This window comes from Rissa tridactyla, chromosome 10 (assembly GCF_028500815.1).
Source record: "Rissa tridactyla isolate bRisTri1 chromosome 10, bRisTri1.patW.cur.20221130, whole genome shotgun sequence".
Taxonomy (NCBI): domain Eukaryota; kingdom Metazoa; phylum Chordata; class Aves; order Charadriiformes; family Laridae; genus Rissa; species Rissa tridactyla.
In genome coordinates, this window is record NC_071475.1 from 22,606,933 (window position 1) to 22,624,088 (window position 17,156).

At 38.4% G+C, this 17,156-nt stretch overlaps 1 protein-coding gene across 13 annotated transcripts in view; it reads right to left on the reverse strand.

Moving 5' to 3' along the window:
• Positions 1–10,452: 10,452 nt before the first annotated feature.
• Positions 10,453–17,156, reverse strand: part of IQSEC1 (IQ motif and Sec7 domain ArfGEF 1) — a 347,042-nt gene continuing 340,338 nt past the window's right edge. For 12 of the 13 annotated variants that reach the window (XM_054216241.1, XM_054216244.1, XM_054216246.1 and 9 more), the window contains 2 exons: positions 13,624–13,673; positions 10,453–12,288 (listed from right to left, as the gene is read on the reverse strand). In XM_054216241.1, coding sequence (XP_054072216.1) covers positions 11,683–12,288; positions 13,624–13,673 — 656 coding nt within the window. In that variant the 3' untranslated portion in view covers positions 10,453–11,682. The remainder of the gene's footprint in view (positions 12,289–13,623; positions 13,674–17,156) is intronic. The other variant, XM_054216255.1, reaches the window with a different exon arrangement.

The following is a 17,156-nucleotide window of genomic DNA, read 5'->3' on the forward strand; positions in this document are numbered from 1 at the left end:
ACCAGGGAGGAGGTGACAAATAATTCACTCGGTTGGTGAATCAGCCAGTGTCGAGTCCAAACACGTGCAGAACTATCTATTATAACCATTAGTTGGGGGTAACACGCAACTGCTGAGTGCTCGTTTTGTGACAGTCTCTGGAAGGGTGAGTTATTGATGGTCTTTGTACGAAACATGGATACCTTATATTTATGGGAGAAAAGCCAGCCCTGTGCTAGCCCTTTGATAAGGGCAATAGGCTGTCCTAAAAGGCAGATAAAGATAGCCCAAAAGGCTACCTGCAGGACCCTGCCTCTCTGTAAGATTACAATACTTTCACAGTTTCGCGGTTGCAGGAATACAGGAGTACCGACGACCAAAACTGATCCTGAGCTTCTAATCTCACATGTTCAGTTCTGGTTAAGTAAAGTTGTCCAACTTCTTTTAGTTTTGAAAGGTGGAAGACCAAGAGATGATGTCTAGTCCTATTGGGGAAATAAAAAAAAAAAGGGTGGGGAACAATGCGATGGCACCAGCACTTTGCAGTCATTGGGGTGGAGTGATAACATGTTACTGCCTCTATAGCGTGCTTGTATCTAAAGCTGGCTGATGGTATGGATAGTAAGAGTAAAAAGCCTGCAGTGCTGCTTGGCCTCATGACACATCGGGTTAATTGCGCAGAAGGCCTTGCCACGTGACATCACTGAGAGGGAACCTGCCTGGCGCTGCGGTGAAATGGTGGGCTGCTGAAGAGAGGGTGATGCCCCACCAATGCCACATCTGGGTTCTGGACAGGGGTGGTGGCAGCTAAGACATCCTCCAGGGAATCAGGAGAAGAGGTGTGGGTCCAGTGACATCCTACTCAGACTAAAGGACGCAAGTGCCAAAGCTGAGGCCACCCTCTACTGGGACAAGTCAGACTGGTTCTGGTCAGTACAAAAGGGGGTGATCTGGCAACTTCAAAGAAAGGATAAAGAAAGAGCACAGTAAAAGACTGCTTGAAGAAAATAATCCAAACAGTGAAAACAAGGCTAGGTGGTTGGGAAACAGCAGGAAAATGATGCCTCATCAGGAAATTGAAAAGGACTAAATGAGCAGCCAGCACGCTCCACCCTGTGCATGCATTCACTAAGCATGAGAATGGGATCCTGAGCATATCCTAAAGAAATACCTGATTTTTTTTTTCAATTGCAGAACAAAGCACAGTGGATGATAGCATATGCACAGCACAAAACTACAAGCAGACTAGCACTTGCCCATAGAGAATCCGCTTTGTTTCTGCACTGACACAAATGGTGTCACACCGTTTATTTTGTCCCATGGTGTCACAATGGTGTCACACCATTTGTTTTGTCCCAGGCAACTCTTCTTGATGTTGTATATAACTACAGTTGAAAGCACACTCCTGGCAGCTGCAGTTCTCTGCAGCTCTCCGTAACGCTTAATTCCACTGCTCTGACCTATAAACAACTTCAAACTGCACTGCACAGACCTGCACAATGCTGCTAAAAACAAGTAATAGTTTTTGTTTTCTGCTTCAGCAACATGCCCAGCCTTTTTTTCCCCCACTTTAATTTGCAGCCCACCTCTGCTGTCTCTGGCACTCCACATTCATCCACATGTTCCTACCATTTCAGCTTCCTTTGGAAGTGTTAGACCACTCTTCGCTACCTTCCTGGACCAGCTAATCCCTCTGCTGTTAGACAGCTCTTCCTAAGTCACATTTTGTGATCAACCATGACTACCGCAGTGACGGTCTATTCCACACAGAATTGCTTCCTTGAGAAGGAATTAATACAAAAAAGATATAGATCCATAAATGAGCATCATTAAATTATCCTGCAGTTTTCCTTTCGCTTTTACTCCACCCTGTTTTTCAGTAGCTGCTTAAATAATGGTATTCAATAATACAAACATCTGATAATTAGCACCTTGAGACACAGATATTTTACTTACTGAAAAAGTGCCACTGTAGGTCTAAATTACTTTATAAAAATATTCACCAGTCTTTGCAGCACTTCCAGGAAAACAGACAGAATTCCTTCAGTAGCCTCTCCTCCCTTTATGCAACTGTTGTTTTCTCCTTTATAATCAGACAGATGGTAGGAAAGTTTTGTACTTGAAATTCATAATTGTCTTCCCCGTGGGCATATGATGATGTGCTCATTGCATCATCTCTCCTGTCTCTGAATATTTAAAAAAAAGTTGGCTTACAAATTAAATCTTGGGAAAGGTGAGAGCAGGAACTGGTATTTCCACTTTTGCTCCTGGTCACATGCCGTGGAAGTGATGTGTTTGAAACACAGATGTTAACACGGTCACTGTATAAATACATCTGTCCAGGCTAGCGTTCATACAGAATGACTGTGCTGTGCCTATCATAAGTACCGCCTGAAAAAGAAACAAATACGTATTGTTAGTGACAGGGATTCCTCACAACTTAAGGTGGCACTTACAGGCAAATTGTGAATTAGCTCTGTCAGATTAAAAGGAAGCACTGAATTATTGTATGTTTTGAAGTATTTTATTTTCTAAAGTATTTTATTTCAAATAATAGTGTTACAATTTTTTCTTTACAGTCAAATAAGCTTTAATTTTTCAAGAGAGAGAAAACAGACCAAACGTTGTCTTGAAATCAAGTAAAATTCTTGCTCTGTGAAGGAGATAACCTAAACGCTCAATCTGGGCAATAAGCTGTTGCTGCGGGATTCTGTACGAGCACATTTGTGGATAGAGAGACACAACGTGGATAGTAGAGGTTCTCTATCACACAAAACTGACAGTGATAGGGGAGAGAAGCAGGGTGGCTATAAAAACACCTCGCAGACACTGCACAAAGCGCATCTTGGCAGTACTAATGAACAGAGAAGGGAAATTGGCCAGAGCCTCTTTGCCAAAATACATTTTATTACACTCTGATGCTGGAGAGCAAGGAAGGAGCTCCATGATCCCAGGAACATTTTATTTTTTTTTTTTAGGCCAATAATTTGCTTCATCCCAGACGAGGCATCTGTTCCTCCCCTCTTGTACATGGAGAGAAACAGATGACCCAAAGTGCAAGTGCTTTTGCACCAGCTTTTTCTTCAAGTTATTTCAAACCCGCACAGTGCGAGGAATCATTCCGGCTGCCTCCCCTGGGATTCATCGCTAATACACAGACACTTTTTTGCATGAAGCCATGCTGGCAGTTTACGTCATCAGGACCATGAAATAGCCCAATAGTCCAGGAATCTGAATGCCCTAGTAGCAGAAAAAAATTAGAAAGAGTACAAACAGTTTCCTCCACCTTTAGGTATAAAATATACATGCAAACTATTTTGAAAAATTTAAAAATTGCTATAGCAGAAGAGTCAGCATATAAAGAAATTTTGAAAAATTGCTGAAATGCTGTGAAAATTCAGGGCTATAAATACCTAGGATGCTTAAAGTCCTACTTAGAACACTCAGTATGCATTTCTCATTGGGCATGTGAAAATGTTACTTCTTGTGACTGCTCTACAAAACTCAAGTTTTGAAGCACAATAGAAGCATCTCACACAATGGCTACTGCGTTTGTTTTTTTGTTTGTTTGTTTTTAAATTTGATTTTTAATTACAGCAAAGGCATTTTTGGAGGCTGCGGTAAGGGCTGAGGCAGAAGCAGAGACATGGGATTACCAGAAAGATGGAAAAGACAACATATAGGATGAATCATTAAATAAAAATGTTCTTCTCTTGTTGGAGATGGACATAAAGGAATATTAGCCAGTAAAATGAAAATAATAATCAGTGAAGAGCATATGATGAGCTTATAGAGGAGGAAAATGCTGCCAGGAGTTGTACCCACTGCATGAGCACAGTCCTGCCAAGGCCATGCACTCGGCATGAGACACACTCCTTGGGTTCCTTCCTCCCTCGCCCCAGTGTGGCATTTGCCATCCAGCGCTCCCAAAGGCACCCTGCTCCTCTTTCCTGCCCCCTGTCCTGCTTCAGGAAACAGAGCGCTCCTGGCCAAGGATCACATGCAAAGGAATGGCCACACGTACTCAGCACAGCTGGATCCAGTGCAATGCAACTCCACATCTGAAAGTCAGATTGTTCATTGAAAAAAAATTAAATAATCGTAATGGCAATGATTAATTAATTAATTTCCAGATTTGGTTTCTTGTGATACCATTGCTAAATAACAGCCTCCTAACCTAGAAGATCTGCATAGTCCTTGCTTTTTCCATTTCCCTACATAGAAAAAAATAAAGCCCATTTCTTTGTCAAACACTTGTTAATGTATTATTTTGTAGCAGAAATGAGTCGTCGTAGAGAGAAAACGTTTTTCACTATGCATGCGTAACATTTCATTTGTGTTAGAATGAATTTACCCTATTCATCTTATTAAAGACAGATTATTCTTTCTTTGCCTATTATATATACCTATTTAAATCGCTTTGTCTAAATATGAAGATAAAAATGAAAGCTGTAGTTGTGTATGTCATTTTACAACGGAGCTGATTAATTGTATGCTTCTGTGATTTGTTTGAGCTGGCTGTGTCTTGTGAACCATGATGCTAATTTCACATCTCAGTTATTGCAAAAATGCTAAATAAAGAGGATATTTTTCATAACATTTTATCCCTAAAAATATGCATTTATATGTATGGTAAAAATAATAAATCTAACCAGTTGAAAAAGTGATGGTTACAAGACAGCATCACCCACACAACTTTCATTTAAGTCTTATTTAGCCTAGGAAGTACTTCAAGCATTTAAGCATTTCTTAACATTCATGAGCAGCCTCATCCTGCAGTTGATTTAGTTTTGCCACATAATACAGGATTTGGCTTTAATTCTTGAAATAATAGGAAACAAGAAGAATGTCTGCTAAAAAGTACACCTGAAATGAAATATTTTTCCATCATTTGTGAATTTTAGATATTTCTATCAAGTTATCTGTGCTATGTTCTCCTCTAGAAATTTTATATTAACAAAATATAGCAGCAAAAAATCACTAAGAGGCCAGTAAGTACGCTAAAAATGCAGTATGCTTCCTTTTGAAAAAAGCGTATATAATGCAGCTATAATACCAGTAAAGATTTACTGTGGGATGTAACCGTAAGTACATTGTTCATCTTATGCAAATAGGCCTGCCAGTACATACGCATGCTGAAATGTGATTTATCACACAATCCTAACAGCATCATAATTCTGATATCCTGTGACCGTTGTTTGAATGACTGCAGGAAAAACCCTAGAAGTTGGCTTAATATTTCAAGCTCAATCTGAAGTGCTGAGGGATAAGCAACAGTGTATGGAAGATATTCCGGACTCTGTGTGACCAGGGCCTGTGATACCATGCAAGAAATTTAAAAATCATTGAGGATCCCAAATCTTACCTGTGCACAGGTTGTAGCTGAGGAATAAAACATCACACAACTATTATATATACTCCAAATAAATATATGGTAAAACATCCGTTGTTATGAAATTCCTGAATGAAAAGCAACCGTTGAGGCCAACTGGAAAAAGAAGTTAAATAGAACTCAAGACTTTTAAGCCAACAAAAACCTGACGAGAGATACAGATAAAACATAACTCAGAAGTAAAAGGTATGAAGTTCTTCAGTTCATTTTCCTGTCATTTCAATATTGCATTGCTTTATTTCAACCAAAATAATACAGAAAATACCTGGAAAGTAACCCCCTCTTAAAACAATACTGTCTAGAAGAGCCTAAAGTGACTTGTTATTGCATGAAAATTCATTCATGCAATTAACATGTGTACTGATACATGCACACAAGCACCTAAGATGCACAAACATAGAGCAAAATTTAGGAACAGTTAGGACTTCTGACTTGCAAAATACGTGATTTTCAGTTACAACTTTTGACAGAAAACCTTAATGTTTTCCTTAGTATTAGGGTTAGATTGCCTATCCTCAGTAAGAAGGCAATACAGCTTCGCAAATCAAGGCATTTTTCACTAGTTATGTACGCACAAGCTTTATCAGAAACTCAAGTAATGCAAATCATTAAGACAAGCATCTAAAACAAATAAGGATATTAAAATTCAAGAAAAAAGCATCAACAGCTGTGAGCTATTAGACTGTCACCTGCTTAACCTACGTTGAATTTTTTTTAATTAAGCTAAAAGGTTTTGCTGCAACCTATGGGAATCTATCACACAAACAATTGCTGCTGAGGTTCTTTTGGCTATTTATTTTCTTCAGTAGTGCCAGATCATAAATGCTTTCAACCCAGCCTTAGTTTCGGTAGGAAGCAGTAGCATTTAGACATGTTATTTAGGTCCTACTTCTAAAAGGGATCAGGGAAAAAAACAGATTTATAACAACATTTACAGGCTCTTTTATTAGAGAAGACAGACTCTTTGCCTTCTCAAAATGTTTATGTATCAAAATTCTTAAAATCATAGCTTCTAAAACAGGAATACAAGTATCAGTAAAGAACGTCACTGCAAATTCCTCCGTTTCCACTAACAGAATTGTTTCTATGGCCATTGGTTATCTTCTAATGTGCGCCACAGCTCAGAGGCATGGCACGCTGGGAGTATCTCGTGATAAATGCACACTTACCTAGCAAAAAATCACTGATCAAGATGTACATCCTGAAATTGCAGCCATTGAGAAATAGGTCATAGTCGACTAGTCCCATAAAATAATTCAAGAATCTCCTAAAAATCCTAGAAAAAACAAGCAAGTACAGTATTTAGTTTAAATTGATAGCTAACCAATAGTTTTAATAGGCTTTACAGGCACACTATAATCCCCTTGAAATCTAGGAAATGCACAAAAATAAGAACAAAACTGAGTATGCCACAGGTTATTATCTAATTAAGTAATTGCAGGAGTGTAACATCAAATCTTGTGAAGGCCCTGTGTGGCAAATACGCCTGTGTAGTGATGCTTTTGGGCTGTAAATTAAGACACACAGCAAATAAGTACATGCCCAAGTGGTAACGGGGTCATAGTACTGAGTGGCATCACTTACTGCAGCACGCAGCAGGTTCCCCGGCCCTGGGCACACAGCAGCAATGGATCCTCTCCCAGCTCCATCCAGAGAGTGCGGGTTACGTGTGGGAAACGAAGGACCGTGTGCCTGGGAAGGACAAACTGAGAACACTTATGAGTCAAGGGCAGACGGTCACCTGAACACGAGCTGCCAAGGCACCACCACAACCAAAAGATTAACGGGATCAGTCCAACACACCAGACGGCTCATGTTTAAGAAGATTCAAAATCTGGTTGCTGTTTTTCAACATTGGAATGTTTTGACAAATAGTACACCAAAAAGCCTCTACAGCGTTACCGCTCGTCGTTTGCAGCTCTAGGTGGGGTATTTCTTGCTCTTTATCGTACTTTGGAACTAAATGTATTTACAGCACCACCAGACAAACCAAAACCTATTGAGAAGGGATGACAGTCTCCACAGTACTGAGCATCAGCTCCACCAACTTATCTATAATTTAAGATGCAGACTGAAATCTCGGCCCTCTGAAGTGAGCAGCAGAAATCCCATTGACTCAACAGGGCCAGGAAGGAATTCCCTGCATTTCAAGCCTGTAGAGTTAAAGTTCTTGGATTACACAAAATGAGAAACAAAGAGTTTTAAATGATTTATTTGATTTCTCCACATGATCACAGTTATAGTTTTACATCAATAGGGTCTGTTACTACTTACAAACAGAATGCATATTAAAATGAAAGCACTCCTTTCTTCCCCGTAGTTACAAAAGGGGTCTCAAGCCTCCCCAGAACAGAAGCTTCTTGTAAGCATAATGTTTTTTTGAAGTCTTTAACAGTCTGCATTCAAGACCTAATTCTAACAGTTTAATACAACTCAAAGCTGATTTAAGTTCCTAGCAGGAGATAGGCAACCTCAAAGTGACTGCAGACTTATAGTAATACTAATTTACACACTATGTACAATTTAGAGAATTATCTATTCCCCCTACTGGTCCCATTCTCACCACCCCCTTTTCTCTTTTCCAAATTTAGTCTTGTTATTGGTTCCACTTTTCTTTTAAATATATACACAATAACCCATTTCGCAGGCAAGAAGTGCGATGGTATTTTACAACGGAACAGCAAAATGCATGCTTAACTGCAGAAAACACACAGCTTCATATGGAACAGCAAGTCAACATCTAGAGATTCATTGTTAAATATCTGCTGACTGTCTCTCAGCTCATTTTATCAAGAAACAAGAGGCTTCTGCTGCATGCAGTACATGATGGGAAAATCATTCTACACTGTATGTTAGACTTGGTTTTTTTAGCAATACAAGACGCACATTATATTAGGATGAACTTTGTTTTTTGTTTTTACATTGTTGTACAATTCATTCTTAACTTAAAAAAATAAAACCCCCAAATATATATTTGATTGTTGTCCCAGAAAAGATTTTTTTGTTGCCACACCTTCATTCTTTACGTTTCCCTTTCATTTTTTCAAATCAGCATTACCACTTCGCCACATTATTTATGGGAAAAGAGAAACACGGCCACTTTGTGCAGCTCTGTACCAGTTTTTAATAGGCAATGGCATTGGAGAAAAAACCCTCTCGATTCTACTCCTGCTTGCAGGTTGAAAAAATTAATTTTCTTAACCCCAGGCAGTGTTACAGTACTATCATTGTCCTATTGTAGGCATGATCCACACTGCTCTAAGCAATTGTTAATCAAGGATGGAATCAGAGAGGTTATACTACAACCCTAAACAAGCAGCAAAGTTCTTAAGACTTATGCTGACACCAAGACACACTTGTTTAAAGTACATACAAACACACAGTCTAAAAAAAAAAAAAAAAAAAAAATCCACTGTTTCTCCTCATTGACTTGAAATCATAGAGTTTACAAATACTGTGCTCTTATATGACCAGTTTTGGTTTATAAACTAGCCTCAAAAGGCTCTGTGATTTTACACGTGCACTTATCGCCCCTAGAGCATAGGCACGAGCTCTTTCCCCACGTGTACATGAAATCGTGTGTCAATGGCTTTTTTTTTTTTGCATGCACATTTGTGACATCTCCTGAAGATTTAATTGATCGCACATGGAAAATCAGTGGTCAAACATTCAAATGTGGCTTACTGTGTAAGTTTAGGATATTTATATGTAACTCTAATTTAAATGAATGAAAGGGGTTTATAAACATAAAGCAAATGCAGATCTGGGAGTTTGAACATCTTCATTGTTAACTAACACAGCTAGAGTCAGATTTTCCTCTCCACTGCTACCGCATACTCTGTTTTCCATACACAGGCAATTTTACTTCCATTATAACTCTGCATCTGAACCAAATACAGATTCCGTCACTCAGTGAAGAGGAGCACTCTTACGTCTGTTTTAATTAAAAGATGCAGTTTTTGAAAGATGTTTGTACCTGAATGGTTCTTTATCTTTTCTGGAACAACCTATAAATTACAGTTAGACTCTACTATTGGTACAGATGTATGAAGAAAAGTCTACATATTGAAATATGTTATCACTTTACTTCAACTAATATCAACAGTAACACTGATATATTTTGCAAATATACAATATGTAGAGTGTAGCCTCACACTAATAACATTAGATGACATGCAGACAGTTCTACTTTCCCTTATAAGAACAGCATATATTTTTTTAAAACTGCAAGGAACAGAGCCTCAGGGGACCCGTATGAGCCCTCTAAAGGTAAGCCGCAGAATTTAGTATGAGTGATACTTAAAAATAATTACTTGGTTTTTTTTCTTTTCATGAAGATAATTTAGAGGAGAAGGAGCAGAAGGGGAAAACATATTGCACGTGTGAAACAAACGTGGACAGCTTCAAACAAAAGGCTAAACTCTAGATTGCTGTATTTGCTCTCTGTGGAGGTTAAGAAAGTGCTCAGTTTGCAGTTTTGCTGGTATTGTGATATCAATGGTATGAAAGGGAAAAAATTACTCAGCCTCTCCCCCCACCCCCCAAGTATTAGAGATGCCATGAGCAAGCCGATATGAGAAGTCATTCTCTTGTTCTCATGTCCTCATTATTCCTGACAATTTTGCTAGTTAAACAGAAAATCGACTGCTTGTTATTATTATTACTTTTACCCATCTCACACTGGAACTTTTTGCTCATCCTCTTCAAGGTTTGCTTTTAGGCTGGTACAGTTTTGCAGTTGTGATTCCTTTGTCTCTACTGTTTAGGTGTAAACTCCTTGCAGTGGCTCAAAATGCTGAAACTACAAAGTAGGCGCCATGTATAACTTTGTACAGGATTTTGGGATAAAAATTGTATAGAAATTTGCAAATGGTTTGATTACAACACATAAGCAACAACAGCACAGCCTGTTTTTATGTGATGTCTTGCAACTAACTGGACTATGAAAGTGCGGGTTTGAGCATAAACTCAGCCTGCTGAGTGCTGGGTATTTCCAAACTAACAAATGTGATGAGTAAAAATGGTGAAGCCACTTTGTTGCTAGCACATGGCTACATGGAATTACATATTTTGTTTTAATATATATATATATATCTATAAAAAAAACCCTACACTAAATTCTAAAACAAACCTTCAAGCTTTAGAGCACTTCCACTGGGAAACACCGACTAGAATTCAGCTTCATTGGGGGTAAAAATGAGAAATTATGGTGAAGAGGAAACAAAGTAGCTGAGAAAGATGGAAGTTTGCCATTTTCATGTTTGAGATGAATGTTTTTGCAGTGTGTACATGCACCTGTCGTTAACTCTTCATGTGTGTTCGTTAAATCATAGGCATACAAAAGAAATGGGGATCATGTAAATTCACAGTTATCACAGCCTTTAAAGTGTCTAAGAATTTGTGTGACCAATGCTCGAAGATGACCAGTGGTAAATGGTCATCCTACAACGCTACGGTATAATTACTGCATCTTAACGAGTTTGCTTACCTGAAATAGCAGAGCAGTTATAATACTGATTACGTATGATATTATCGTGTTAATAAAATAAGGATTTATACAAAGCAGTATTCGACTACAACATTTAAATGCTATGTTACTTGGCACATTTAGGAATGATTGCTTAGAAATCTTAGCAAGTCCAGAGGACTTCTTTTAATGAAAATACTGAAATGTCTGAAATTTGTTTCTAACGTTTAATGTTTTTGGTCTACTCTTTCATATGCTATTCATCTATTATACTGTCCTATCAAGTAAGTGGAATTCCTTGTAAAGTCTATATTGCTAGTTCTGTGGACTGAAAAAATTTCTTTCCAAGCACAAATGTTAACTATACAGTATATATATATATTTATATGTATATATTTATATTATATAAAGTTTACTTACGTACTTTCATCAACCATATCAGGTCTACTTATTTTTTTGCCCATTGACAACGAAAGAGCAATAATGCAACACTTGGTTCTGTATCACTTTTTTCCTTTTTTCATAGACTAAGTTTTTATTATGCATGTAAAATTGTCAAGGGATTTGGTGTAAAAGGTAGCTTTACTCATATTCAGCAAGCAGCATGTTTTCAAGGCAGTTTGGAAAGAAGAACTAACCAGATGGTAAGTGTCTATCGAGTAGATAAGTAAAACCAGTATCGATTGCGCTAACTTGAATTATTTTATTTAGTAACAGCAAGCCTTTAAGCTCACACAGCTCAATTAAATTGTGTAGTTAAAAACTGACAATTTTATTTGTTGCTTCCTGTAAGTGCCTTTGTAACTCTGTTTAAAACTACAGTTATTAGGAGGGTCAATATGTTCTACACTATTGTGCTGATGCCACTGTGTTTGGGCTTAGTGCTGGCTGAAGTGGAGGGAGGTGGCGGCGGTCCATGGTGATGCTGAGAGTGTTGGGGGTGAGAAGAGTGCCCTGGGTGTGGAGGAGGCAGCGGGGGGTGAGGAGAGTGGGAATGCTGCGCGTGGGGGTGCTGCATGTAAGGAGTATGCTGGGAGTGTGCCGCATGCTGGGAGTGCGGCACGTGTTGGTGATACTGGTGGGGGTGCTGGATGTGCTGGGGAGGGTGGTAGTGGTGGTGGTGGTGGTAGGGTGGGGGATTCTGCTGCATATGGCAGTACTGCGAATGGTGAGAGTGCACTTGTGCCTGTGTCTGCCCCTCGGCTGGCCCTGCGTGATGCATGGCAGAAGGATGCTGTGAGTGTTGCTGATGTGGGATTACTGGAGGGTGCGGAGGTTGCTGGGATGAGCCAGATGGTGGATGGCCTTGGGAAGGTGGCTTTCCCCTTTTACTACCAAATAAGGAACCTAGGAGTGAGGAGGAGTTAGGCATAGTCTGGTGAGGGCGAGATGGACACTCTCGGGTTGATGTAGCTCTTCGGCGCATGTGAGGACTGCTAATGATGGACCCCTAAAAAGAAATTAATAGAAATAAAAATTAAAAAAATCTTAAAATGTTTAAAAGAAAAAGTTCACACTGACCCACAAACTCCTCCTTCAGTGTTCACATGGGTGGACTATATTAAGAGTTCTAGGAAAAATTCTATTTCCACCTTCTCTAAGTTGCCAATGAGGCGTTCATGCCCTTCTGGGGATATTTTAAGCATTAAATGTTTTTTCTCTCAGTATTTTAATATCGAAAGCTATGACTTTAAATAAGAAAAATGTCACGGAAGAGTAATATGACGTAAGATCTAGAAGTGTGTTTTTAAAGGAAAAATACATTTTAAAATATTGTAAAAAATACCATACTTGCGTTTTTTACAACAAAATATAAAACTACATTAAACTCAACCTAAAGAGTTAAACACACAGCAGCAAATATTACAGTTACAGTTCAGATTCCAAAACAGTATTTTAAACTTTTTTTTTTTATAGTAGTTTTCCACTACTATATGCCACAGTGCTGCTTCTCAAGCCTACCTCTGAATTATGTGTTAAATGGAACCATACCATTTTTGCCACTAAGATTTCTATGTGATTGTGTTCTTCTGACCTGTGGTCCAACGCTCTCTATTATTTAGCCTGGAATGGTGTATTTAGTTTCTGGAAGTTTTGGGTTTGTATTTTTTAAAAAGAGTTATGGGACACAACAGTACTTAGGCAAAGTGTGCTAGATTTAAACTGCAATCTACCTAAAGCAAACACAAAAAAAAAAAAAGAGAAAAAAAAGAAAAAATCTGCAAGCTGAATTCAGAGACATGAACAGTATATATATAAATGGTTTGAAGATGAATGAAATCTCATGAAATCCACATTGAATTCACCTATCTTAATAATTTTTTTCCTCCCATGCCCTATCTGTGCAATTCCATGGTGTCATGACTGCATACATTTAGCAATTTAACTCGAAAATAAGCAATGGGAATGGTCGAGCATGAAAGTCAATAGTTGTAGCTAAATATCAAACAGCAAGAACAGTGTACTTTGTAACAAAGAGCAAGTGGGCTTTTAAGCTGGGACCAGACTGAGATGGTGGCAAAAGGACACATCATGTTCATTTAACCATGCTTGCAGGAACAAAGGGAACAAGGTTAGCTCAAACCAAAAATGGCATTGGTCTAAAACAAGCTGTCAGTGCTTTTTAAGCTGGAAGAATACGGAGTGAGTAGCCTAGGCATGCATTTTATTTGAGGCAGGCAGGTTATATGTTAGAAGAAAAAAGAGCAAAAAAATATGTATATAAAAGAAAGGTTTGAAATGCACATCATCACATCCAGCTAGACATCAGTAGCTTCCTACTTACTTCCATATTGCTGTCTAGCGATCCTGCACTGCTGCGTCGCCCACGCTTGCCTGCCCAGGACATGCAACACCAGAGATTAGAGACTGAGACAAGACCCGGGTGAAAAACAGCTGCTTTCCCTGAATCGCTAGAGGAGTCTCTAAATGCAACTAGAGGGGCTGCAAGGGGGTTAACATTGCACTGGACTGGTACAGCAGCTACTAGGGCAGAAACTTAGATTTTTAAGGCCATTAGTTGTATCAAGTTTCTGTACCTGACTAATTTTTAAGAGGTATTGTTGTTGTGAATCAACTATCATTAGCGGGGTGTGATTTTTTTTTTTATTTGTACAAGTCTTAAAATACATGTATTTTAGCATCTATATTTAGTACTGTGGTTATGATGTTGACCGGCAACAATTTTCAATTGTTTTGATTTCCTGGACTCTAATTGTCTATGAAGTTAAAGACTGGTAGCATATATATATATATTTGTGGGGTGGTATTAATTTAAATACAATATTTAATATTGGCATATTCTGAACTTCAGTGTGGGGGATTGGTGAGGGGCATCAGTTTCATTTCATTTTGAGTTTTGAACCTCAGTGGATTTCATATAATCTTCTTTCATGAGGTTTAAAAAAAACTAAACTTAATTTTTTATCAGTACTCCGGAATCTGTCTTGACATTATGGCTAGATTTTGTTTGTTTAGCTGTGCAGTGCTTTAAGTACGATGGATTTGTTCTCCAATATTCTCAAATTGCCAAAGATGTTTGCCTAAAACTACACATGAAACACCAGACTGTTTCCCTAAAGAGCCAGAAAACTTCAGTGGCTATATATAGGACACAGGATCCCAGATTTTCTCTCTCATTTCGCAGGAGAGAAAATAGCATATGGCTGCAGTGGAAATAGACATTTTTGAAAAGATAGCTTGTTGAGCATTGCTTTGCAAAGGTTCGAAATACTTTAGTGGCAGGGTGTACAAAAAAGCTAACCTCTGAAGAGCAGCCAGGTTCTCAAAGCTTCTCTAAAATCTCCATGTTTTTAGAAACCTAAGTTTTCTCAATGCTTTAGTCCTTCCTCTCCTGCAAGGCCAAGTATCAAAGACAATCTCCACCCTGCATTGGTACATCACTGCCTTCAGAATCTTCTACTCTAACAGGTGGTTTTGGAGAGGAACGTGAAGATTTCAGCGTCACTGAACCTATGAGCCACCTACCCTCATCTTTAGAAGCCCAAAAGGCACGTGGTATCAGAGCTAAAGAGAAGAACTTTGGGACTGGTTTGGAAGTGGGACACAACTGTGATTCCTGTGAGGTTCACCCTTACTTCTTGATACACCCTCTCTTAGACCAATTTGGACTACCCATAAGTCTTATAAGATCAGTCCGATCTAAAAATACCACCGGTTGGATCCATAAGCATAACTTTGACCTGGTTGGTCATGGGATGCTGCCGTGCAACACAAGTTTCTCTTAAGAGCTATAGTTCTCTTTGGACTCCTGTAACATTTCCCCCTCTCTCATTATCACCAGGAGTTACTCCCCAGTACAAACCCCTCTACATTAACATTAAATCGAGGGGACAGCGTTTGTAGTCAAGGTGTTTTGTTCGCCTTCTTAAATTTGTTGGAACTTTGAACAATTCTCCTAGACAGGCTCTTTGTCAAAAGCTTGGCAGTTCATCTCTTGCTGCAGATTTAGCCTCATCAAAGCCATAACTGTGCTATCTTATGAACCCCCCAAGAAAAACTAGTTTTGATAATCCCTTATTTTTACTTCTAGTCAGGCTTTGTTATTTTCCTGCTCTGCTAATGGGATTAGTACTGATTAACACTCAAATCACTCTTGCGTGCTGATACAAAAGCACAGAGGAAGGTAGCCATCTCAACTTAGCAGTCAATATTGCAAATAAGACTGACAGCTGCCACAAGTCATTAAATGTGGCCAAAAATGACGGCAAACAGGAAAAATTAATGCCTTTTGCATATGGCAAAGTCTCTAAGAAAATAACCACGAACATGGTATATACACAGTATATATGGACAGAAAGAGACAGACGGATTTTTGCTTAGAATAACTTCAGGGCATAGTATTACTAGCAAAGCCAAGAATAAACAGAAAATCCTACTTAAAATGCCTGTAATTTCCCTCAGACGCGCATTGTCACGATAAAGAGCGCTTTGTTTAATTTCTTCAAAACAAATCGAATCAAATTCTGTATTACCCTACAGAGTGATGTGAAAGTTATTAAGTAAATCCTCTAGAGCATCCCCCCTGCCAACATGTGCTTATCCAGGAGAGTTCTCTGGTCTTTGAGGTGACATCCCATCTCAGCGATGTGTCCCTAGAGCAGCAGCATTCAAAGGCATTTCAAGAAAATGGTGACTCGACTAGAATTGTATGTAAGCATAATTATTATGCAAGTACAGAGTTAACAGCTGTGATATAAAGCAAGGTAGTGTGTATCAAATCTGAAGATCAGTTTTGCTTAATATATTCTGATTTACTTGAAATTTTTAAGGATGTTAGAGTGGTTTTTAATTTATTATTTTTAAATTAAATTTTATTTATTTTATCTTTTCTGATTCATTCCAGTAATTTTTTGATGTTAGGTATGAAAATTCTTTGTAAGAAATATCTTTAACTTACATCAGTATAGTATGTCCCATATATGTACATGCATTATATGGGACTAGGAATATTTCATATTTATACTGAAAATATTAAATGATCAATATATTTTTACGAACTTAAACATTCCAAAAGAAAATATAATTTCATTAACAAAATCCATTCTACCTAGCAGAAATTGATCTCACAGGTGTGCAGATCATTACAGTAAATGTAAATATTTCTCACTGCTACCCTCTATTTCTTGAAACTGTTCTACGCCAGTGAGATACGTTGATATCTAAACAATGTACTATGATCTGGCTTTGTATGCCTTTGAAAAAAAAAGTTTGGAAAAAAGTTCTAAAGTAAGGTTTTGGTAACGCAAACTAATGTAGCAGCTCTTATAACAATGACTTGTTATACTAGCCTCCAAAGGCTGTGAAATTGATATTGCCAGCAGCAGCAGAGTCTGTAGCCATCTTGCTACCGAGCTTACAAATACTACCCAACCTGAATGGTTCAAAATTATCTAAACAATATGCTCCAATAACTTTAAAAGACCACTTTCCAGGGTGAAAGGACTCTTTGTAACCTTCATATTTTCGTCTTGTTTTCTGGGTGGATCAGGTATAGTCTTAAGATCACACACCAATTGTGAAAATAGTTTACGGGCACCTTCAAACAGATTGTTCTCAAGAGCCTGATTAAGCCCCAGGAGATGAGCAAACAGCGTAACCACACCTCGTGTTGCAGAACAACGCCACTGGAAAAGCAGTGGCTCTTCCGTAAGACAGAGAAGTTGTTGATACAAAGGTGTTTCTATACAGTGTGGGGTGGTTTTGTATAAGATACTTGTAAAATGGTTTGGTACTAACACACGCATGTGACAAGGCTTGATTTGTATAAGTCTGTTTTATTAAAAAAAAAAAAAAAAA